Source organism: Cervus elaphus, chromosome 25, assembly GCF_910594005.1.
Source record: "Cervus elaphus chromosome 25, mCerEla1.1, whole genome shotgun sequence".
In the NCBI taxonomy this organism is placed as follows: domain Eukaryota; kingdom Metazoa; phylum Chordata; class Mammalia; order Artiodactyla; family Cervidae; genus Cervus; species Cervus elaphus.
Window position 1 is genome coordinate 17,427,113 of NC_057839.1, and position 23,992 is coordinate 17,451,104.

Below are 23,992 nucleotides of genomic sequence, written 5' to 3' on the forward strand. Positions count from 1 at the left end.
CCTGATATAAATCAGCTCAAAAGAAGCTAAGAAAATGTGTTTCTCTCTTGGCCAAAGGCCAAGAATCTTTTTTTTTCTTTTAATGTTGGCTATTATTTTTATTGTTATTTTTATTATTAATCCAGTCCTTTGAATGGAAGGCCAAGGATCTTTACACAGGTGATTATTGTTCTTTTTTAGGGAAACATGTTTTGCTCTAATTTAGGCAAGCATCAGACACTAATTGTTCAAGTTTTCTTATGCTCCCAAAGCACAAACTAAAATTTGTTCAAATTTTCTCTTAGAAAAATAAAATGTACTCTTTAAAAAAACTTTTATTTATTGTTTTTCCAACATCTTACTTTTTTTTTCTCTTGGCTATACCATGCAGCTAGGGGATTTTAGTTCCTCAAGCAGGGATTGAACTCAGGCCCCAGCAAGTGGGAGTGCTGAGTCCTAACCACTAGACCGCCAGGAAATTCCCTCAGCATCCTACTCTGAAAACTTTCCAACACAGAGCAATGTTAAAATAATTTTTCAGTGACAACTGTATATGCCCCACCAAGATTCTATCATTAATATTTTAATATACTTATTACATGTCTAGTCATCACTTTATCCATTCATTAATTTATTCTGTTTTTCAGGTGCATTTCAAAGTAAATTATAGTCATCAGTATACTTTCCTCTCTAAATACTTCAGCATGCATAAGATTAACTGCAGTTCAATATTTATTTTTCTTTTGAGGGAAGGTTATGTACAATGAAGCACACAGATCTTAACCTACCTAACTGTACTTTCCCTGAGTTTTGACAAACACGTGCACCTATAAAACCTTACTGAGTTATAGAACTTTACCATTGCCTCCAAAATTCTCATAGTCCTCATCCTTCTTATTCAGCAACTGGCTCCACCTACTTACAAGAGACAACCAGTTCTAACTTTTTTCCCCCTATCAATTAGTTTTGTCTGTTACAGAACTTTGTGTAAATAAAATCATGCCATATTTACTCTCATGTAAGGCTTCTCCAAGCCTGATGTTTTTGAGATCCATCCATATCATTGCAAATGTAATTAGTTCATTCTTTTTTATTGCTGAGCAGTATTCCATTGTACTAACCAGTTTGTTTTTCCATTCTGCTATTGATGGAAACCTGTATTGTTTCTAGTTTTCAGCTGCTATCAATAAGCTGCTGTAAACATTTGTGTATGTCTTCTTATGGGCATAGTTTTCATTTTTCTTAGGTAAATATTTAGGGGTAGAATTGCTAGGCCATAGGATAGCTGTGAGTTTAGTTTTAAAAGAAACTTGCAGATGTTTTTCCAAAGTACTGTACCAAGCACTCTCCTACCAGCAATGTATGAGAGTTCTGTTTGCTCCTCACGCTTGCCAGCATTTGGTGTTCGCAGTCTTCTTTTGGGTCTATTATAATGTTGTCTCAATGAAGTTTTAATTTGCGTTTTCTGACTCTTCAATGTGTTGAGCACATTTTCATGTGCTTATTGAGCATTTCTATATCTTCTCTTATAAAATGTTTGTTCGAACCCTTTGCTTATTTTTAAATTGGATGTTTATCTTTTTATTTTCAAGTGGTTCATTTATAAATTTTATAAGTATTTTCTCATAGCTTAGGAGAAAATATTTCTTTATTTTTACTTTACTTTTCATTATGTTTCAAATAATATTTTGGATGAATATAAGATTTTAATTTTGATGACCTAATTTTTCAGCTTTTAAACATTTTATAGTCATTGTGTTCTCTGTCCTGTCCTAGAAATCTTTGCCTCCCTTAACTCAGAAAGATATTTTCTTATGTTTTCTTTTAAAACCTTATGTTTTTGGTCTTTAGATCAACAGTCTAAAAATAATTTGGGGGTATGATATATATTTGTAGTATATTTACAGACTCTATTTTGTTTCATTGATGTATTTGTCAGTCCTATCCTGGTGTCATACTGACTTAATTACTTTAACTGTATAGTCTTGAACATAGGTAGTATAAGCTTCTCCTACTTGGGTCTTTTTTTCAAGAGCTCTTTGGATATTCTAAGGGTTTTGCATTTCCACATAAGTTTTAGAGTCAGTTGTTAATTTTTACAGAAGAACATGTTGGACTTATGATTGTTGTCCTGTTGAATCTATGCATCAGTAGAGGGTGAACTACTATGCTAACTATTGAATTTTCCAGTTTATGAACATGGTATCTCTCCACATGTTTTACTTAACTTCTCTCAGCTGTGCTTTATAGTTTTAGGTTTAAGGTCATGCACATCTTCTAGTAAATCTTTTCCTGAGCAATTTATGATTTTGACAATATTGTAAATAAAGATTAAAAATTTTTCATTTTCAATAATTTGCTCTAATATATACAAATAAGATTGATTTTTATATATTAACTTACATATTCTGTGACCCTTCTAAATTTCCTTACAAGTTCTAATAGTTGTTTTGTAGATTGTTTAGAATTTTCTTGGTAAATAGTCATGCTATCTGGAGATAGGTACTATTTTTTTCCCAATCTTTTTGCCTTTTTATTTTATTTTCTTCCCTTAATTAACTGATTTGGCCCTTCAGTACAGTTTATGCATGTGTCAATTTTATGTGTTTTCTTCTTTATTCTGTTAATAGAGTGACTTAGTTGATAGATTTTATAATGCCAAACCAACATTTGCTTTTCACATTAAACCCCAGGTGTTGATGACCTTTTTTATATGTTATTGGGCTTAATAGCTTATATTTAATTAAGGATGTTTGCATCTATCTTCATAGGAATATTTATTTGTAAATTTTTTCTTCTCATGGTTTTGACAAGTTTTGGTGTCAAAGTTAATCTGGCTTCCAGAAATAGAATTCTTATTTACTTTGAAAGTGTTTGTAGAGTTGATAATATTTCCTCCTTAGAACAGATTTTACTAATTAAACCATCTAGGCTCAGTATTTTCTTTGTGAAAAGAATTTTTTTTTTTATTTTAAACTCAACTCCATTAATAGATACAGAGTTATTCACATTTTTTATTTTTATGTCAGTTTTTGAGTTTGTCTTCAGGAAATGTATGTTACTTCCATGTTGCCAATTTATTGGCAGAAAACTATCATAACATTCTCTTATTATCCTGTTTAATATCTGTAGGATCTGCAGTGATATATACTATTGTATTTCTGATATTGATAATATGTATCCTCTCTCTTTTTCTTGATCAGTCTTGCTTGAAGTTTATCAATTTTATTACTCTTTTCAAAGGAAAAAAGTTTTTATCCTTTTTTCTAATTAGTTTTTTTCTCTTATTATTATTTTGGTTGAGGGGTTTATTTTGCTATCTTGCATTCCCAAAATTCTATATATTTTTAGTTCCTTCAGTTAAAAATATTTTCTCATTTAAATTGTGATTTCTTCTTTGGCCCATGTATTATTTAAACCTATGTTATTTTTATTTCTAAATAATTTAAAATTTTCTAGATTTTTTGGTTATTGATGTATAATTTATTTATATTATGATCAGTAATAGTCTACATGATTTAAATTTTTAAAATTAGTCAAAATTTGTTTTATGATACAGCTTCTTGTCCAGTTTGATGAATGTTCTATGTATACTTGAAAAGGATGTATTTTCTCCAATTTTTGGATATTGTGTTCTATATGATCATCATGTCAAGTTGACATAATATTGTTCAGGTCTTTTATATAATCCTTATGATTTTCTTTTGCTCTGGTTTTTTAATTAGTTCCTGAGAGAAGTGTCTTAAAATCTTCAAGTATTTTACGGCTTTTCTTTTTGTGTGTGGTTGAAGTTTTTGCTTCATGTATTTTGAATTGCTTTTATTAGATACATATACATTTGGGATTGTTTTGTCTTACTGTAGAAGTAAGTCTCTGAAATAGTTCACAGATTTAATCACTAGCATCTTGATAATTGTGTGCTTAGTAAATTAACCCTAAATTCATAATGAGCTTTAAATGAAGGTAACTGATAATGTGACCTTCCATTCAATCATCTTAAATCCCTTCTTGAAATAGTAACATTACCTCTTCTAAAAACCTATTGTAGTGGAGGAAGCTGAACACATCTTCAACAATAAAAGAAGAATAAATTTATTTGTATTATTATCATATAGCATAATGGGCTAAGGAATATACCATAGCATTTATATGTCCTGCCTATCAAATACTGCCTTACATAATTAATACTAAAATTGTATAAATAAAAGACTCAGGTTCTCTTTTTAAAACCTGATGCATGAAAGCTGTATTAAATTCCAAAGCATTGCAATAAAGAGATGGGGAAAGAACTATATTGGGTAGTAATGAAAAAAAATTCCCAGTAAGATCTGTGGAAATTTAGAGCAATTTTATTCACAAGAATCTTATAAAAATAAATATAATACCTTGATTATCAGTTCAGGAAGAAATTATTTTATTTATTACTTGTTATTTCTGTGCTTAGTACAGCAAAATGTATCATTAACCTAAGCCTAATAATAACATTATAAGTTATATAGAAGTTCTATAGCCTGTACACATTGAAAATGGAAGAAAACATGGAATTCAGCCAGAAGTTGTAAACTGGCAGTTCAGGAACCGTTTTTACTTATATACATGTTTTAAATTCCACAGTATTTTTGAAAACTTTAGATGAGTTGCCAAGAAGAGTTTATAGTTTTAAAATGTTTTTTATCTTCTCTTGAAAAAACAGAAGGTCTGGCAATATTGGGCCATCTTCTTACATGACAAACGTCAACAGTGATCTCCTCTAATGGATTGTTCTCTCTTATTGTCTCCTCTACTCAGCTGGCTTCTCTTTTACTTCACCCTGTAGAGATCTGGCTTCTACCTTCACTAAGACCTAGGCATGTCATCTTCCTGCCTAATTTTCTTGTTTAGAACTAGTCTTTTTTTATTTCAAAGATAAATTTTATAAGGTCATTATAATAATACCAAAGCAAGAGTTCAAAAGAAAGCATTTTAAAATAATTATGTATTTATTAATAGCTTTTTTATGTGTAGTTTTGAATAAAATAAATTCATATTTATTGCTGCTTTTCCAGTATACTGAGAAGTTATGATATGCACTCTTCTTATTTTTTAAATTGCTACTATTTATATCTATTTTTACCTGTTTCACATCAACCTTGAAAAATACATACAACCATTGAAATACAGATTTCAGTGACAAAATAAAAATGCTCGAGTTACTATATGCATTTATTCACAGTATAAAATTAGATTTTTATTTTTTTATTTTTTTTACATTTTTAATTAAAGTTTATTTTTAAGTTTTTATTCAGTTTATTTAAGCTAAAATACATATGATGCTATGCAATATTTCTTTAATTTATTGATCTCATAGAATTATTCAAATTTAATATATTTTTATCTTTGATTTACTGATCTCATAAGAATTTATCTCCATGCTAAAGCCATATTCATGGAATATATTTATTTATTTTTATGTTTTTAATTTTTACTTTTTGGCAGCACCAGGCGACAAGTGGGACCTTAGTCCTCCAACTTAACCTGCGCCCCCTACAGTGGAAGCACAGAGTCTTAACCTCCAGCTGTGAGGGAAGCCCCTGATATGTTTAAAGCAGGTTTAAGTTTAATTTTACAACTACCGTATCTCTGCCTGAAGTACCAGTTTTTGTATCATCTTCAGTAACAAGTGATATCATTTGCATAAATTTGTATTTGTCTTATGAGGTCATTCTCAAGGTCTTCTTAAACTTTTCTTTTTTTAGTTTTTAAAAATTGCTTTTATTTCCTCCATTTCTTTTCAATATTCACTTACCTCCACTATGATCCCTTTTGACCTGAAATATATTGAAAATATATATGGGAAATACCTGAAATTTTAAAACCATAATATTACTCAGCAGATCCTCCGTCAAGTTGCACAAGCAATGCAAATAAACATGAAATTTTAGCAAAGAAAGCAATAGAACAGAGAGTGATGTCTATATCAATCATAAATTTGCCATGGATAATATTGAATCACTGTTCCTTAGGAACACTCCATTTACTTTCGTCTCCTATCTCTCCATTTATTACCCTTCCAGGTGGGGTAAAACCTTGTGCGTTGAACTGCTTGGCTGAAGGTTACAATTTCTACACTGAACGCGCCCCTGCGGTGATTGATGGGACTCAGTGCAATGCGGATTCACTGGATATCTGTATCAATGGAGAATGCAAGGTTGCTCAGACTTTGAATCTCACTCCATTTTTGCTGGGGTTTTTGAGGCTGTTATCTTTTTTTTCTCAGATAGTAGCTCCTAATTAATACTGTGCTAATTTTTAATACAGAGTGCAGTATTTTGGACTCATTTGATTTTCTATAAGAAATGTACACAGTTAAAGGTAGAATTATCCATTCACAAGCACCTTGCAAATGTGATTTATTCTGGTGTTCTAGTTATAGGAATTGCTAGAGCTATGAAAATATTTTGGAATTTAATTTTCATTATTCCTATGTTCTGCTTATAAACAAGATGATAGCAAAAGAGAAGGAATGAGGATTCAATTCTTATTTGTATGGCCACTGTGTGTTCTCAATGAAAGAATATTTGATGTATTTCATAGCAAAATATTTCCTCAAAATGTAAAATAGCTATGCTCTTCTCATTTTGTCTTCTTTTGAAGCATTTATAGTGGTTTTCATTATAGAATTAGTCTTACCTTTTTAAAGCGTTTACTTCAGAGAATTAGCCAGACCAGTCAGTTGGAAATTGCAGGAGCAAATCCATGGTGTTTTCCTAGAACTGTGTATGAATCTTATCGTAAGAAAAGCCACAAAAGCCACTGTTCTCTTAACTTTTTTCCTTGTCTGCTTTTGTTTTACCTTAAAGATAAGCATAAACTGAATGCCAGAAACTGAGAAAGATAAGATTTAAAAACAAACAAAAACCACTGTCTACTTTAATTGATGTTATAATTTCTTGCAAATTCTGTCTTTATTAACTTGCCTCCGAATGTATCTTATATATCAGATGATGCAGTGTGTGTGTGTGTGTGTGTGTGTGTGTGTGTGTGTGTGTGTGTGTGTATTTATGTATTTACTTGAAGAAAAACTTGTTTCTGGGATAGTATAAAAATGTTTTTCAGATAAAAAAGACCCTGGCACAGGTTTTATTCCGAGACTACATGCCTAATATTAATGGCTAAAAGACAAGTTACAAATAAAGTGCCCAAATATGCCAAAAATATAGATACAAACTGTATTTCTATGATTAAATGCAAAACAGAAAGGTAGACTTTCAGATTCTAAAATTACATGTTTACATCTTTTTCTTTATGATAATTTTATTCAGCTGATGGAAACAGGTATTCACTTGTAGGGATTTACCCAGGCACCAATTCCACAACTAGTCTTTGACACTAATACTAACAATTGGATATCCTTAAGGGTCAGTGGTTTAGAAAGGGCAAACCATAATGCTCAGTAAAGAGTCTTATTGTTATCACCCGTGTTGTATAGGACCATATGCCATTTTTTCTTAGTTAATTGAGGTTATAAATAAGAGCCCATTGCCAACAAATTACAATATTTTAAGAATTGAAGCATGGTATCTATAAATGAAGAAGAAATCTAGTCTAGAAATGTAGGTATACATTCCTGGGGAATCAGAATATTTTTCTTTCAAATTATATGTTGAGAAATGTTAGCTAGAATTACCAGAGAATGAAGGTAGAAGTGGTTCACATTTCCTGTTTAGTTTTCCTTTACTGGAAAAGCAAGTAGATAAGTAAGTTGTATTCATTTGATTAGTGGGTCCAAGAGTTCCTCTTTTTGGCGCACTGAATATTCTTCTCTGTTTTCAGCATGTAGGTTGTGATAATATTTTGGGATCCGATGCTAGGGAAGATAGATGTCGAGTCTGTGGAGGGGATGGAAGCACATGTGATGCCATTGAAGGGTTCTTCAATGATTCGTTGCCCAGAGGAGGTGAGTGTGTAGAAAGAACTCTTCCTCACACCTCTGGTGTACTTGAAATAGACAAATTACTTGATTTCCCCCTTATTTTAAAAATTTCTTTATTTAAGCAGACAGTGATTTCTCCCCAAATTGCTTTCAATCTTTTAAGTACTAAATGTGGCTTCAGATTAGTTATTTTAAGGAAATATTATTCCATTTCTACTTGGCTTCATTTAGTAATGTTTCTTTAAGATGGGAATTCCCATAGAGCCTGTGTTGAGGAAGAAAAAAAAAGGCATGAACCAATATTATATGTTTTGAGGCTTTAAAGATATTTTGAGATGATTTAGAGAAAAATAATACTCTAGATGTATTCATGAGCCCAAAGGGGAATTTACTCATTACTTATAATTTAATAAAGTGCATAGAAAGAATGGAAGAATAAGGAAACTTAACTGCTGAATGGTTACTAAACACTCATTTTCTGATGAAAGCTCCAGATGCTGCTTATTACTGGTAATCTTCTGTGTTCCAGGCTACATGGAAGTAGTGCAGATACCAAGAGGCTCTGTTCACATTGAAGTCAGAGAAGTTGCCATGTCAAAGAACTATATTGGTAAGTAGCATATTTTGCTAGATTTTAAATTTTAATGAGGAAAAGCAGCACAGTATCAGGAAGGAAAAGACATACAGCTTTGAGGTAGAACACTTTGATGTTAAAAAAGAAGTTGCACATGAAAGAACTAAACAAAAAATTAGCAGTTTACACCTTACTATTTACTGGTGGTTTGATTTTTAAAAAATAATTTGCATAAAATAAATAGTTCAGTTCATTTCTTTTTTATTGCCAAATAGCATTCCATTGTATGAATATACCATCATTTATTTATCCACTCATTTGTTGATGGATATTTGGGTCTTTGCTGTCTTCAACTATGATGAATAAAACTTCTTTGCACATTCTCAGACAAGCTATATATGGACATGTATTTTCATTTCTCCTGGATAAAAAGCCTAAGAGTGAAATATCTGGTCATGTGATAAATATATGTTTAACCTTTTAAGAATGCTTCCTGGTGGCTTGGCAGTAAAGAATCTGCCTGCCCATGGAGGAGACATGAGTTCAATCCCTGGATCTGGAATATTCCCTGGAAAAGGAAATGGCAATCCACCCTAGTATTTTTGCCTGGAAAATCCCATTGTCAGAGGAACCTGGCAGGCTATAATGAGGTCACGAAAGAGTTGGACATGACTTAGTGACTAAACAAAAACAAATGAGAAAACCTTATAAGAAATTGATTGAATTAACTGTTTTAAAAGTGATTGTATCATTTATATTCCCACCAGGAATGTAAAAGAGTTCCAGTTGTTCTACGTCCTCATCAATTCTTGGCATTGTCAGTCTTTTTAACTGTACCCATAGAGATATTTTTTGTGTGTGAAGTACCTAAACAAATATTTTACCTATTTACTTTTTTAAAATTTATGAAGTTGTAAGTTATTTATAAATACTAGTTATAAATCCCTGCTCAAGTATATCTTTTATGAATATTTTCTTCTAGTCTGTGGCTTGTTCTTAATTGTGTCTTTTAGTTTTGATGAGATATAATGTGTAAATTTTTTTATGGTTTGTGCCTTCACATCTTACCTTAAAATTTTTTCCTACCCTAAGGTTGCAAAGACTGTCTTCAGTGTGTCTTAAATAAATTATGAGTTTAGCTTTTACATTTAGATATTTGGTCCATTTTGAATCTTTATGTAAGGTATGAAGTAAGGATTTAGGTTAAATTATTTTCACATAGATATTCAATTGCTATAGCACATTTATTTAAGACAATTGTTTCCCCTTCAACTACCTTGACATTTCTGTGAGAGGTCAATCTCACATAACTGTATGGGTCTGTTGATGTTCCCTCCCCTTAAACCAAAACCACATTGTATGTTAATAGAGATTTCCATTAAGTCTTGAAAATAAGAAGCATTAGGTCTTCAAATCTGTTCTTTCTCAAAATTATTTTTGCTTCACTGCTGCTGCTGCTAAGTCGCATCAGTCATGTCTGACTCTGTACGATCCCATAGACGGCAGCCCACCAGGCTCCCCTGTCCCTGGGATTCTCCAGGCAAGAATACTGGAGTGGGTTGCCATTTCCTTCTCCAATGCATGAAAGTGAAAAGTGAAAGTGAAGTTGCTCAGTCGTGTCCGACTCTTAGCGACCTCATGGACTGCAGCCTACCAGGCTCCTCCGTCCATGGGATTTTCCAGGCAAGAGTACTGAAGTGGGGTGCCATTGCCTTCTCCATTTGCTTCGCTAGGTCCCTTACATTTCTATGTATTTTTTTGAATCAACTTGTTAATTTCTACAAAATGAGATTATTTGGAATCTCTAGATCAATTTGGGGAGAATTGATATCTTACAAATATTGTCTTCCACACATGTAGCCCAGTGTTCATTATAGCACCATTTACAATAGCCAGGACATGGAAGCAACCTAGATGTCCATCAACAGATGAATGGATAAAGAAGTTGTGGTACATATACCCAATGGAATATTACTCAGCCATAATAAGAAATGAATTTGAGTCAGTTCTAGTGAGGTGGATGAACCTAAAGCTTGTTATACAGAGTGAAGTAAGGCAGAAAGGGTAAAACAAATATCATATATTAATGCATATATATAGAATCTTTAGAAAACTGGTACTGATGAGCCTATTTGTAGGGCAACAATAGAGATGCAGACATAGAGAACGGACTTATGGACACAGTGGAGGAAGGAGAGGATGGGACAAATTGAGAAGGTAGCACTGATACATACACCTTACCAGTGTATGTATGTAAAATAGGTAGCCAGTGGGAATTTGCTGTAGGATGCAGGAAGCTCAACCCAGTGCTCTTTGACAACCTAGAGGGATGGCATGGGGTGGGAGATATGAGGGAATTTCAAGAAGGAGAGGACATATGTATACCTATGATTCATTCATGTTGATGTATGGCATAAACCAACACAGCATTGTAAAGCAGTTATCCTCCAATTATAAATAAACTGTGAAGCCTGGTGTTTTCTGTGTGGGAAGTTTTTAATGAAAAATTCAGTTTTTGTAATAGCTATAAAGTTGTTGAAATTATTGGCTTAATGCTTTATGTAATATTACCTAATTATCCTCTTTGAATGCGTATGGGAACCACAGTGATGGCTCTTCTCTCATTCTTCACATTGGTGATTGGTGTCTTCTTTTTCTTAATCATTCTAGTATTCTTTCAGTTCAGTTCAGTCACTCAGTCGTGTCCGACTCTTTGCGACCCCATGAATCGCAGCATGCCAGGCCTCCCTGTCCAACACCAACCCCCGGAGTTTACTCAAACTCATGCCCATCGAGTCGGTGATGCCATCCAGCCATCTCATCCTCTGTCGTCCCCTTCTCCTCCTGTCCCCAATCCCTCCCAGCATCAGGGTCTTTTCCAATGAGTCAACTCTTCACATGAGGTGGCCAAAGTATTGGAGTTTCAGCTTCAGCATCAGTCCTTCCAATGAACACCCAGGACTGATCTCCTTTAGGATGGACTGGTTGGATCTCCTTGCAGTCCAAGGGACTCTCAAGAGTCTTCCCCAACACTATAGTTCAAAAGCATCAATTTTTCAGCACTCAGCTTTCTTCACAGTCCAACTCTCACATCCATACATGACTACTGGAAAAATCATAGCCTTGACCAGATGGACCTTTGTTGGCAAAGTAATGTCTCTGTTTTTTAATATGCCATCTAGGTTGGTCATAACTTTCCTTCCAAGGAGTAAGCATCTTTTAATTTCATGGCTGCAGTCACTACTGCAGTGATTTTGAAGCCCAAAAAAATAAAGTCTGACACTGCTCCCACTGTCTCCCCATCTATTTCCCATGAGGTGATGGGACCAGATGCCATGATCTTAGTTTTCTGAATGTTGGGCTTTAAGCCAACTTTTTCACTCTCCTCTTTCACTTTCATCAAGAGGCTTTTCAGTTCCTCTTCACTTTCTGCCATAAGGGTGGTGTCATCTGCATATCTGAGGTTATTGATATTTCTCCCAGAAATCTTGATTCCAGCTTGTGCTTCTTCCAGTCCAGTGTTTCTCATGATGTACTCTGCATACAAGTTAAATAAGCAGGGTGACAATATACAGCCTTGACGTACTCCTTTTCCTATTTGGAACCAGTCTGTTGTTCCATGTCCAGTTCTAACTGTTGCTTCCTGACCTGCATACAGGTTTCTCAAGAGGCAGATCAGGTGGTCTGGTATTCCCATCTCTTTCAGAATTTTCCACAGTTTATTGTGATCCACACAGTCGAAGGCTTTGGCGTAGTCAATGAAGCAGAAATAGATGTTTTTCTGGAACTCTCTTGCTTTTTCAATGATCCAGCAGATATTGTCAATTTGATCTCTGGTTCCTCTGCCTTTTCTAAATCCAGATTGAACATCTGGAAGTTCAACGGTTCACGTATTGCTGAAGCCTGGCTTGGAGAATTTTGAGCAGTACTTTACTAGCATGTGAGAGGAGTGCAATTGTGCAATAGTTTGAGCATTCTTTGGCATTGCCTTTTTTTGGGATTGGAATGAAAACTGACCTTTTCCAGTCCTGTGGCCACTGCTGAGTTTTCCAAATTTGCTGGCATACTGAGTGCAGCACTTTCACAGCATCATCTTTCAGGATTTGAAGTAGCTCAACTGGAATTCCATCACCTCCACTAGCTTTGTTCATAGTGATGCTTTCTAAGGCCCACTTGACTTCACATTCCGGGATGTCTGGCTCTAGGTGAGTTATCATACCATTGTGATTATCTGGGTCATGAAGATCTTTTTTGTACAATTCTTCTGTGTATTCTTGCCACCTCTTCTTAATATCTTCTGCTTCTGTTAGGTCCATACCATTTCTGTCCTTTATCGAGCCCATCTTTGCCTGAAATGTTCCCTTGATATCTCTAATTTTCTTGAAGAGATCTCTAGTCTTTCCCATTCTGTTGTTTTCCTCTATTTCTTTGCATTGATCGCTGAGGAAGACTTTCTTATCTCTCCTGGCTAATCTTTGGAACTCTGCATTCAAATGGGAATATCTTTCCTTTTCTCCTTTGCTTTAGTATTCCATAAATTATTTAGTATTCTGTAAATGTCAATTAGATTAAATTGATTAGTAGTTTTTGTTTATTAATTTTATTGTCGTTTCAAAGAGCTAGCTTTTGATTTAAATGACTTTCCTATTATTTCTCCATTTTCCATCATATTGATTCCCATTCTTCTCTTTATTATCTCTTTATTGTTATTTCTTCTCTTTATTATTGTGTGAGTCACACAAAGTGATTCAGTTTGTGTTTAATTTGTTATTTTTCTAGCTTATCAAGATGGAAACTTAGATTATTGATTTTTAAAGTCTGTTCTCTACTCTAAAATAAGCAGTTTGCACTATAAATTTCCCTCTAAGCACTGCTTTAACTTCATCCCATATACTTTTGATATGTTGTTTTCTCATTAACACTCAATTTAAAATATTTTCTTATTTACCATAAATCATGGCTTAAAAGGTATTATTCCATTTCTAAATATTTGGGGGGCCTCCAGATGTCATTATTGATTTTTATTTTAATTCTATTATGGACAGATAAGATACTTTGTATGATTTTAGTTCTTTTGTTGAGGTTTGTTTTATGCCCCAGAGCATAGACTCTTGTAGTGAATGTTCCATGTGCCCTTGAGAAGAATATGTATTATAGTGGTATTGGGTTTAGTATTCCAGAAATGTCAATTAGATTAAATTGGTTCATAGTTTTGTTGAAGTCTTGTACATTTTTATTTATTTTCTGCCTGTTTGTTTCAGCAAATACTGAAAGATTCATGTTCAAATGTCCAACTGAAATTGTGGATTTGTTTATTTCTCCCATTAGTTTGTAAGGTTTTGCTGCATTTATTTTCGAACTTTGTTGTTAGGTGTGTAGACATTCAAGATTGTTAGATTTTATTGATGTATTGAACATTTTATCATTATCCTATATTCTTCTTTATTTCTGATGGTATTCTTTGATCCACATCTGTTTTGACTGGTACTAATCTAGCAACCCAGATTTCTTCTGTTAGTGCTTGCATTGTAAATTCTCTTCTGTTCATCCACTTTTCATATGTAGGTGTTTATGAACCTTAAATATGTTTCTTCTAGGCAACATGTTGTTTGATTCTCATTTCTTATGGTATCTAACAATCTTTGGTTTTTCAAATATAATCTCTGAATGCAGGGGCTTGACAAACTTTTTCTGTAATGGGCCACGTGTTAAATATTTCCAACTTTACAGGACATGAAGACTTTATCTCAGTCAGCTATGTCTGAATCATTTGTATTTTGTAGGATTATTAAAATCATTGGATTTCAGTCTGTCGTGCTGTTTTTCTATTCTGTCCTTGTATTTTCCCCTTTATTATCCTTTTATGTTTTCTTTTTGTCTTATCAAATGTTTTATGGTATTCCAAGTAATGGACTTCTCTGGTGGCTTAGACAGTAAAGAATCAGCCTGCAATGCAGAAGACCTAAGTTCAGTTCCTGGGTCGGGAAGATCTTCTAGAGAAGGGAATGGCTGCCCACTCCAGTATTCTTGCCTGGAAAATCCCATGGACAGAAGAGTCTGGCAGGCTACAGTCCATGAGCTCCCAAAGAGTCAGACACAACTGAGCGACTAAGCACACATACACACAATGACTTATTAGTTATATTGCTTTGTTCTATTTAAATAGTAGTTGCTCTAGAATTTACAAAATGCATCTTTATTACAATATACCTCAAATAATATTGCAACATTTATGTATGATACAAGACTCTTACAACAGATTACTTCCATTGTATTCCTCCATCCTTTGTGTTGTTTTTTAAAAGCACATTTTACTTCTTTGTATGTTATAAACACAATTCATTGTTGTTATTTTTTATTTAAAGAGTCAGTTACTCTTTTAAAAAATTTAAAATAAGAATTATTTTCTGTTTACCTACATATTTACTGTATCTGTCATACTTTCTTTCTTTGTGTTGACCTGAGCATCCATCTATAATATATATATATATATATATATATATATATATATCTTCCAGTTTTTTTCACTAGATTTGTTTTCCCTTAAAGTTCTTGAGTATATTTATAATAGTTGTTTGAAAGTTATTTTCTACTAATTCTATAATTTCTGTCATTTCTGAGTCTCTTGCTTTTACTTGGCTTTCTTGGTTTAGACCATATTTTCCTCCTCCTTGCCATTTGTAGTAGTTTTTCATTAGATGTTGTACATTGTGAATGTTTTCTTACTGAGAGTATGGATTTTTTTATTGTTGTTTTTTTTTCCTTTGATGTGTTAAGAAACTTGTAGGTGAGCTTGGTCTTTTTGAGGCTTGTTTCTGGGCGTTGTTGAGATGAGTCCAGAGTTGCTCTGCCCCACTAAGAAGGCATTATTCTCTGATGAATGTCCTAGCGCTTGAAACTTCTGAATTCTTGCTCTAGAAATGTTTCTGCTTATGATTATCTAGTATTAGGGTGGGGAGGTCTGGCCTCATGGAATTTTATCCTGTGTATACATAGACTACTATTCAGTAACAGATTCCCTCCTTTTACTCTGATTTTCTGGTTCTGCAAATTCCAGCTATTTTAGCCTTCCTAGTTTCTGATCTTTGTCTCCTAACTCAATGAGACCACCATGTTCTGCTTTGGTTCTCCTGGTCTACACAGACAGAAAGTGCCTCCAGGCAGAAAGGAAGGGAAATGATGTGACTCACTTTGTGTTCCTTTTTGCATGACACAGCCCTTCACCATCCTGGCCAGTGTCTAAAAACAACTGCTTCATATATTTCATGAGTCTTCTAGTTGTTTGTAATTGGAGGGTAAGCCCAATCCCGGTTATTTCCCGTGTAAGAAAATGGAAATTCTATTTATTTGATGTTTGATTCCTTGAGATGGATGTAGACTCTGTTATGGCCCTTATGAGTTCTTACTCCCCTTAAAATATTACCTCTTTTTCCTTAAATCTTTAAAAAATAAGACTGTATCTAGAATGCACCTTTAGATAGAATATCAGTATCATCAGACTCTTCCTTTCTTTGTTTAAGAAGACTTTTTTATTTTTACAGCATAATTTTAGATTCCTTTGTGCAACAGAAGAATCAAAACAAAAATAAGATTTCTAACATCAGATGTTTTACCTTTGATAATTCTCTGTCTGTAATGCCACATCCTCCTCACATCCTCCTCCCTTACCCAATTTTTGTTCAGTCCTTTAAATGTTTGGTGTTGCTCTGAAATACATTATGATACTAGCAAAGGTGACTTAGGATTCCTTAACTGAGTAGATAAGAAAATGGAAAAGTGAAAGCTTAAATTGAAGGAGAATTCAAAGCTGCTAGATGTCTTGTTTTTATTTTTGTTTTCACTGTTTTGTATTGTGCAGATTCAGATATACTTATATTTGTTGTTGTTAATCACTCAGTCATGTCTGACTGTTTGCAACCCCATGGACTTCATCATGCCAGGCTTTCCTGTCCTTCACTATCTCCTGGAGTCTGCTCAAACTCATGTCCATCGAGTCAGTGATACCATCCAAACATTTCATCCTCTGTCACCCCCTTCTCCACCTGCCCTCAATCTTTTCCTGGCATCTGGGTCTTTTCCAATGTGTCAGCTCTTTCTGGTCAAAGTATTGGCGCTTCAGTTTCAGCATCAGTCCTTCCAATGAATATTCACAGTTGATTTCTTTTAGGATTGACTGGTTTGATATTCTTGCTGTCCAACGGACTCTGAAGAGTCTTCTCCAACACCACATTTCAAAAGCATTAATTCTTCAAGGCTCAGTCTTCTTTATGGTCCAGCTGTCACATCCGTACCTGACTATTGGAAAAACCATAGCTTTCACTAGGCGGACTTTGTGGACAAAGTGATGTCTCTGCTTTTTAATGCGCTGTCTAGGTTTGTCATAGCTTTTCTTCCAAGGAGTAAGTGTCTTTAATTTCATGTCTACATTCAGCAGCTACAGTGATTTTGGAACCCAAGAAAGTAAAGTCTGTCACTGTTTCCATTGTTTCTCCGTCTATTTGCCATGAAGTGATGGGACCAGATGGCATGATCTTAGTTTTTTGAATGTTGAGTTTTAAGCCAACTTTTTCACTCTTCTCTTTCACTTTTATCAAGAGGTTCTTTAGTTCCTCTTCACTTTCTGCCATTAAGGTAGTGTCATTTGCATATCTGAGGTTATAATATTTCTCCCAGCAATCTTGATTCCAGCTGTACTTCATCCTCCTCAGCATTTCATATGATGTATTCTGCATATAAGTTAAATAAGCAGGATGACAGTGTACAGCCTTGATGAACTCCTTTCCCGATTTGGAACCAACCTGTTGTTTCATGTCTGCTTCTAACTGTTGCTTCTTGACCTGCATACAGGTTTCTTAGGAGCCTGGTCAAGTGGTCTGGTATTCCCATCTCTTGAAGAATTTTCCACAGTTTGCTGTGATCCACACAGTCAAAGGTTTTAGCAAAGTCAGTGAAGTAGAAGTAGATGTTTATGTGGAATTCTGTTGATCCAACAGATGTTGGCAATTTGATCTCTGGTCCTCTGCCTTTTCTAAATCCGACTTGTACATCTGGAAGTTCTTGGATCATATTCTTTGAAACCTAGTTTGAAGGATTTTGAGCATTACCTTGCCAGCATGTGAAATGAGCACAGTTGTATGGTGGTTTGAACTTTCTTTGGCATTGCCCTTCTTTGGGATTGCAATGAAAACTGACCTTTTCCAGTCTTGTGGCCACTGCTGAGTTTTCCAAATTTTGCTGCCATATTGAGCGTGGTGTTTAACAGCATCATATTTTAGGATTTGAATTAGCTCTGATGAAATGCCATCACCTCCTCCAGCTTTGTTCATAGTGATGCTTCCTAAGGCTCACTTGACTTCACAATCACAGAATGTCTGTCTCTAGGCAAGTGATCACACCATGGTGGTTATCTGGGTCATTAAGACCTTCTTTGTATAATTGTTCTATGTATTCTTGCTACCTCTTCTTAATCTCTTCAGCTTTGTTCAGTTCAGTTCAGCCGCTCAGTTGTATCCAACTCTTTGCAACCCCATGGACTGCAGCACGCCAGGCTTCCCTGTCCATCACCAACTCCTGGAGTTTTCTCAAGCTCATGTCCATTGAGTCAGTGATGCCATCCAGCCATCTCATCCTCTGTTGTCCCCTTCTCCTCCCACCTTCAGTCTTTCCCAGATCAGGGTCTTTTCAAATGAGTCAGTTCTTTGCATCAGGTGGCCAAAGTATGAGTTTCAGTTTCAACATTAGTCCTTCCAATGAATATTCAGGACTGATTTCCTTTAGGATGGACTGGTTGGATCTCTTTGCAGTCCAAGGGACTCTCAAGAGTCTTCTCCAAAACCACAGTTCAAAAGCATCAATTCTTCAGTGCTCAGCTTTCTTTATAGTCCAACTCTCACACCCATGCAGGACTACTGGAAAACCATAGCTTTGACTAGACAGACCTTTGTTGGCAAAATAAAGCTGTCTATGTTGGTCATAACTTTTCTTCCAAGGAATAACGTCTTTTAATTTCATGGCTGCAATCACCATCTGCAGTGATTTTGGAACCCCCCAAAAATAATGTCTGTCACTGTTTCCACTGTTTTCCCATCTATTTACCATGAAGTGATGGGACCAGATGGCATGATCTTCGTTTTTTGAATGCTGAGTTTTAAGCCAACTTTCCCTCTCCTCTTTCACATTCATCAAGAGGCTCTTTAGATCTTCTCTTTCTGCCTTAAGGGTGGTGTCATCTGCATATCTGAGGTTATTGATATTTCTCCCAGCAATCTTGATTCCAGCTTGTGCTTCATCCAGCCCAGCGTTTCTCATGATGTACTCTGCACATAAGTTAAATAAGCAGAGTGACAGTATACAGCCTTGACGTACTCCTTTCCCTATTTGGAACCAGTCTGTTCCATGTTCCGTTCTAACTCTTGCTTCCTGACCTGCATACAGATTTCTCAAGAGGCAGGTCAGATGATCTGATAGTCCCATCTCTTTCAGAATTTTCCAGTTTGTTGTGATTCAGCTTAGTTAGGTCCATACAATTTATGTCCTTTATTGTGTCCATCTTTGCATGAAATGTTCCCTTGGTATCTCTTACTTTTCTTGAAGAGGTCTCTAGCCTTTCTCATTTTATTTTTTTCCTCTATTTCTTTGCATTATTCACTTAAGAAAACTTCATCTCTCCTTGCTATTCTTTGGAACTCTGCGTTCAATTGGGTATATGTTTCCCTTTCTCTTTTGTCTTTTCCTTCTCTTCTTTTCTCAGCTATTTGTAAGGCCTCCTCAGACAGCCATTTTGCCTTCTTGCATTTCTTTTTCTTGGGGATAGTTTTGGTCACTGCCTCTTGTACATTGTTACAAACCTCCGTCCATAGTTCTTCAGGCACTCTATCTATCAGATCTAATCCCTTGAATCTATTTGTTGCTTCCACTGTATAATCATAAGGGATTTGATTTAGGTCATACCTGAATGACTTAGTGGTTTTCCCTACTTTCTTCAATTTAAGTCTGAATTTTGCAATAAGGCGTTCATGATCTGAGCCACAATCAGCTCCTAGTCTTGTTTTTGCTGACTGTATAGAGCTTCTCCATCTTCGGCTGCAAAGAATATAATCAATCTGATTTCAACATTGACCATCTGGTAATGTCCATGTGTAGAGTCGTCTCTTGTGTTTTTGGAAGAGGGTGTTTGCTATGACCAGTGTATTCTCTTGACAAAACTCTGTTAGCCTTTGCCCTGCTTCATTTTGTCCTTACATTGCCTAGGTAATTTTGATGTTTCAAATGAGACAGAATCACTCTGAGAGTTGAAAACAAACAATTTTAAATATAAGACAAATTTAAGACTAATTTTTAGCTAGCATGTTCCTGTCTCCAAAGTTTAGACTTTTTGACAGTCAAATGAATTTACAACATATTTGAAGTCAAAAAGGTACAGATATATTTTCCAGGCAGTTAGGGATTAGGGAATGAAAATGATCTATACTCCTAAGGATAAGTGGTAGATTTCCAGAGTCAGAGACTCTGCACCTTGACCCTTTTAGTCTATTGGTGCTGCATGGTCATCTGGTCTCAGGAAGTTTTGTTGTTGTTGTTGTTGTTGTTGTTTTCATTTATTTTTATTAGTTGAAGGCTAATTACATTATTGTAGTGGTTTTTGCCATACATTAACATGAATCAGCCATGGATTTACATGTGTTCCCTGTCCTGATCCCCCCTCCCACCTGCCTCCCCATCGCATCCCTCTGGGTCTACCCAGTGCACCAGCCCTGAGCACTTGTCTCATTCATCCAACCTGGGCTGGTGATCTGTTTCACACTTGGTAATATACATGTTTCAATGCTGTTCTCTCAGATCATCCCACCCTCGCCTTCTCCCACAGAATCCAAAAGTTTGTTCTATACATCTGTGTCTCTTTTTCTGTCCTGCACATAGGGTTATCATTACCATCTTTTTAAATTCCATATATATGCATTAGGTATACTGTATTGGTGTTTATCTTTCTGGCTTACTTCACTCGGTATAATGGGCTCCAGTTTCATCCATCTCATTAGAACTGATTCAAATGTATTCTTTTTAATGGCTGAGTAATATTCCATAGTGTATATGTACCATAACTTTCTTATCCATTCGTCTGCTGAGGAGCATCTAGGTTGCTTCCCTGGCCTCAGAAAGTTTTTGAATAAGTTATCAAACTAACAGAAAGATTAAGCTGACATGTTTGTCACTGTCAAAGCATGATAATCATTATCAAAATTATCATTCATTTATTTATTCAAGTTTTTATGTAGTAGTGCTGATAAACATTTTTGTATTACATATTTTTAAACTTTTTTATACAATTTTTTCCTAAGGAGGTTTAAAAAATGATGTTAATCTTTTTCTTTATACCTTCTGAGGTTTTGATCATGCTTAAAAAAGCCTTTCAAAAAAAAAAAAAAAGCCTTTCAATTCCCCAACGTTATTTTTTTTAAATATTCCCACATTTTCTCCTAACATTTTATGACTTAACTGTATTTACATTTAAATAATTACACATCTGGCATTTATTCTTTTCTCTCCTTTTCTTTAAACTTTGTTTTTATTGAAGAAAGATTCAAATAATACAGAATTCAAACATTTTAAAATGAACAACATAAAAAAAAAATAAAAAAAATAAAATGAACAACATAGTGGCATTTAATACATTCCAAAATATTTTCAGCATTCCAGAAACAACCCCATGTCCATTAAGCAGTTACTTCCCATCCCCTAGCCTCTGGCAGCGACCAATTTGCTCCTTGTCCCTATGGATATACCTATTCTAGATATTTCTTGTAAACAGAAGAGTAAAATAGGTGATCTTTTCTGTCTAGCTTCTTCCACTTAGTGTAATTTTTTTTTTTTTAGTTTCATCCTCATTGAGTCATGTATAGTACTTCATTCTTTTCTATGGCCAACTTTTATTCCATTGTCTGGTATATGCCCCAATTTGTTTATCCAGTCATTCACTGATGATCATTTGGGTTGTTTCCACCTTTGGCTACTGGGAATTACTACTATAAGCTTGTGTATACAAATATTTGAGTACTAATTTTCATTTCTTTTGTATATATACCTCGAATGGAGTTGTGATAGCTATTATTCTTATATAAAGAATGAGATAAATTCAGCATTTTTTTTTGTTTTTTTTTTTGCCTAAAATCTAGTCTTTTGCCTTAGTTCCATTTCTTGTTATCTTTCCTCTACTAATTTAGGATGCTTCCTTTGTTATACATTAACTCCCTATTGTACTTGTGTTTATTTCCTAGCTGTCCATTTTGTTCTATTTTTCTGTCCATCTGTCTGCCAGACCACAGGTTGCCCCACCCCTGTCTTTGTATAATTACTGTTTTAACATTTGGACAGGAAAGTCTGCTCCTCACCCTTACTCCCATCCTTTAGTCATAATTTCCCTTGCTTGTTCCATATTTTTATTCTTTCAGATAAGCCTTTCATTCTTTTCTATCAATAACATTATAGATACTCAATATCTTCTTGACATTCACATGGAAAATTACTATTTTAAATTGTACTTAAGAAAATGGTCAAGAATCCCGTATCTAAATGAAAATGAATATTCATTGTACACTTCAGTGCAGTCATTAATCAGTTACATTGTAGTGAATGAAGTTTCACATTTTAGCTAAAGTGGTTTTTTTTTTTTTTTAGCTTTAAAATCTGAAGGGGATGATTACTATATTAATGGTGCCTGGACTATTGACTGGCCGAGGAAATTTGATGTTGCTGGGACAGCTTTTCACTATAAGAGACCAACTGATGAACCAGAATCCTTAGAAGCTTTAGGTCCCACCTCGGAAAATCTCATTGTCATGGTAAATATGCCTGTGCCACTTCATTTCTCCTCTTTGTAATCTGTCCTTTGAAGTAGGATGGGGCAGGATTTATTATCTGAAATTAAAGTGATGAAATTAAATAATGGTAAAATGCCCAAGAGTGAAAAAATCTGTGTAAAGTTAAGACTGTGCTGCTCTTTCCATGTGACTGATCTTTTCAATACTTGCTTGAATAATACTTGTATAACCAAGCAAGGCAAATGAGAGAAATGGCTTCAAATTACCCATGAAAATGGAAGGAGAATATTCAATATAAGTACATGTGTTCTAAAAGTTGTCTTAAATTTCCCTTAAGACTTAGATTATGACATTTTCTTCTTCAAAAGAAATAATAAATATCTGAATACAGGCTCATTGTACTTTAATTATCTTCACCAGTTGTTTTCAATGGCAGGTTCTGCTTCAGGAACAGAATTTGGGAATTAGGTATAAATTCAATGTTCCCATCACCCGGACGGGCAGTGGAGACAATGAAGTTGGCTTTACATGGAATCATCAGCCTTGGTCAGAATGCTCGGCTACTTGCGCTGGAGGTAAGACACCCACTAGGCAGCCCACCCAGAGGGCAGGATGGAAAGCAAAACATTCTGAGCTATGCTTTGTGTTTGCTAAAGAAGCTAATTGGAAACATTTCTTGCAGGTTTGCTTCAAGCTGTAATTTAGCAAAAGAAACTTTGCTTTAATTACATTATATTCCGTTTGTTTTTAACCTCATGTAATTTGTACAGATTTGTTGGTAAAATACATCTTGGCACAATGAGTGTCTCTGCTGGTGCTTCTCCCAAGACTATCTTGAAGGTGGGCTGTTTGCTTTCCGTGAACACTTTCTTGGTAAAGAACATCAAGAGTTTTAAATAAGAAAATGAGCAAGAATCAGACGGCACAGATGCAACATCTTGTAATGGGGGATGAGAATGTATGTCTGTGTGCTTGTATGTTTGTGTTTGTGTGCTTGTGTGTTTCCCACAATCCTATTCAAACTCCCTTCTGCAGCCATCCAAGTTAAGGGGCTATATTCTGGGATACTACAATAATTACTGGTCTGGGTCTCTGGCTTAATGGTGTTTGCAGACCCCATGGTAGTCCCTCAGAGAGGTAGCTGCTAGGCGGTGGTTGGTGATGTGTTGGTTGTCCCATGTGCGTTTTTCATGGGTGCCTTTTCCCCACAATTTACTCTATTCCTAATCCTCCTCCCTCTAGTGGCCACCAATGCAATTCTTTACCTCTGGCTGGGAGAGCAGGACAGTTGGCTTCCTTCAAAGCCAACACCCTTGCTGCTGCATGGACTGGTGAGTAGAAGTGCTGTGCAAGCAGCATCTTCCTTCTCTCTGGAGACTAAATGCATCGCCTCCACCGTACACCTTGATCCTAATAGGCCAGGAAACAAACGTATCCCTCAGGTCTGTGCTGGACTAGAGCACCTCACCATTCCAAAAGCAAAGGTGGAATTTTGAATAGTGATATATAGAATGGGAGAGATGGAACTAAAGTGAATCATCCCATTTTACCCCATGTTCCAATTACCTATTTTTCCTTTCTAAACTACTGAGAAACACATGGTTTACATGGATTTTATCCTACTAGTCCTGTACTCACTGATTCTCTAAATACTTCTGATTCTCAAAGCTTGAATCAGAGAAATTATTTTTCACAGAAGTGAATAATCAC

The 23,992-nt window shown here is 35.0% G+C and overlaps 1 protein-coding gene across 9 annotated transcripts in view; it reads left to right on the forward strand.

Annotated features, from left to right (window-relative positions):
* The window catches only part of ADAMTS6 (ADAM metallopeptidase with thrombospondin type 1 motif 6), a 283,080-nt gene that overhangs the window by 202,396 nt on the left and 56,692 nt on the right, over nt 1-23,992 (forward strand). For 6 of the 9 annotated variants that reach the window (XR_006337766.1, XM_043887166.1, XM_043887169.1 and 3 more), the window contains 5 exons: nt 6,033-6,166; nt 7,792-7,915; nt 8,421-8,501; nt 22,140-22,303; nt 22,719-22,857. Coding sequence is in view for 5 of the 9 variants with exons in the window: in XM_043887166.1 (XP_043743101.1) it covers nt 6,033-6,166; nt 7,792-7,915; nt 8,421-8,501; nt 22,140-22,303; nt 22,719-22,857 (642 nt within the window). In the remaining 4 variants the exon portion in view is untranslated. Of the gene's footprint in view, nt 1-6,032; nt 6,167-7,791; nt 7,916-8,420; nt 8,502-22,139; nt 22,304-22,718; nt 22,858-23,524; nt 23,614-23,992 lie in introns of all 9 variants that reach the window. The other 3 variants (XR_006337768.1, XR_006337769.1, XR_006337767.1) reach the window with 1 other exon arrangement.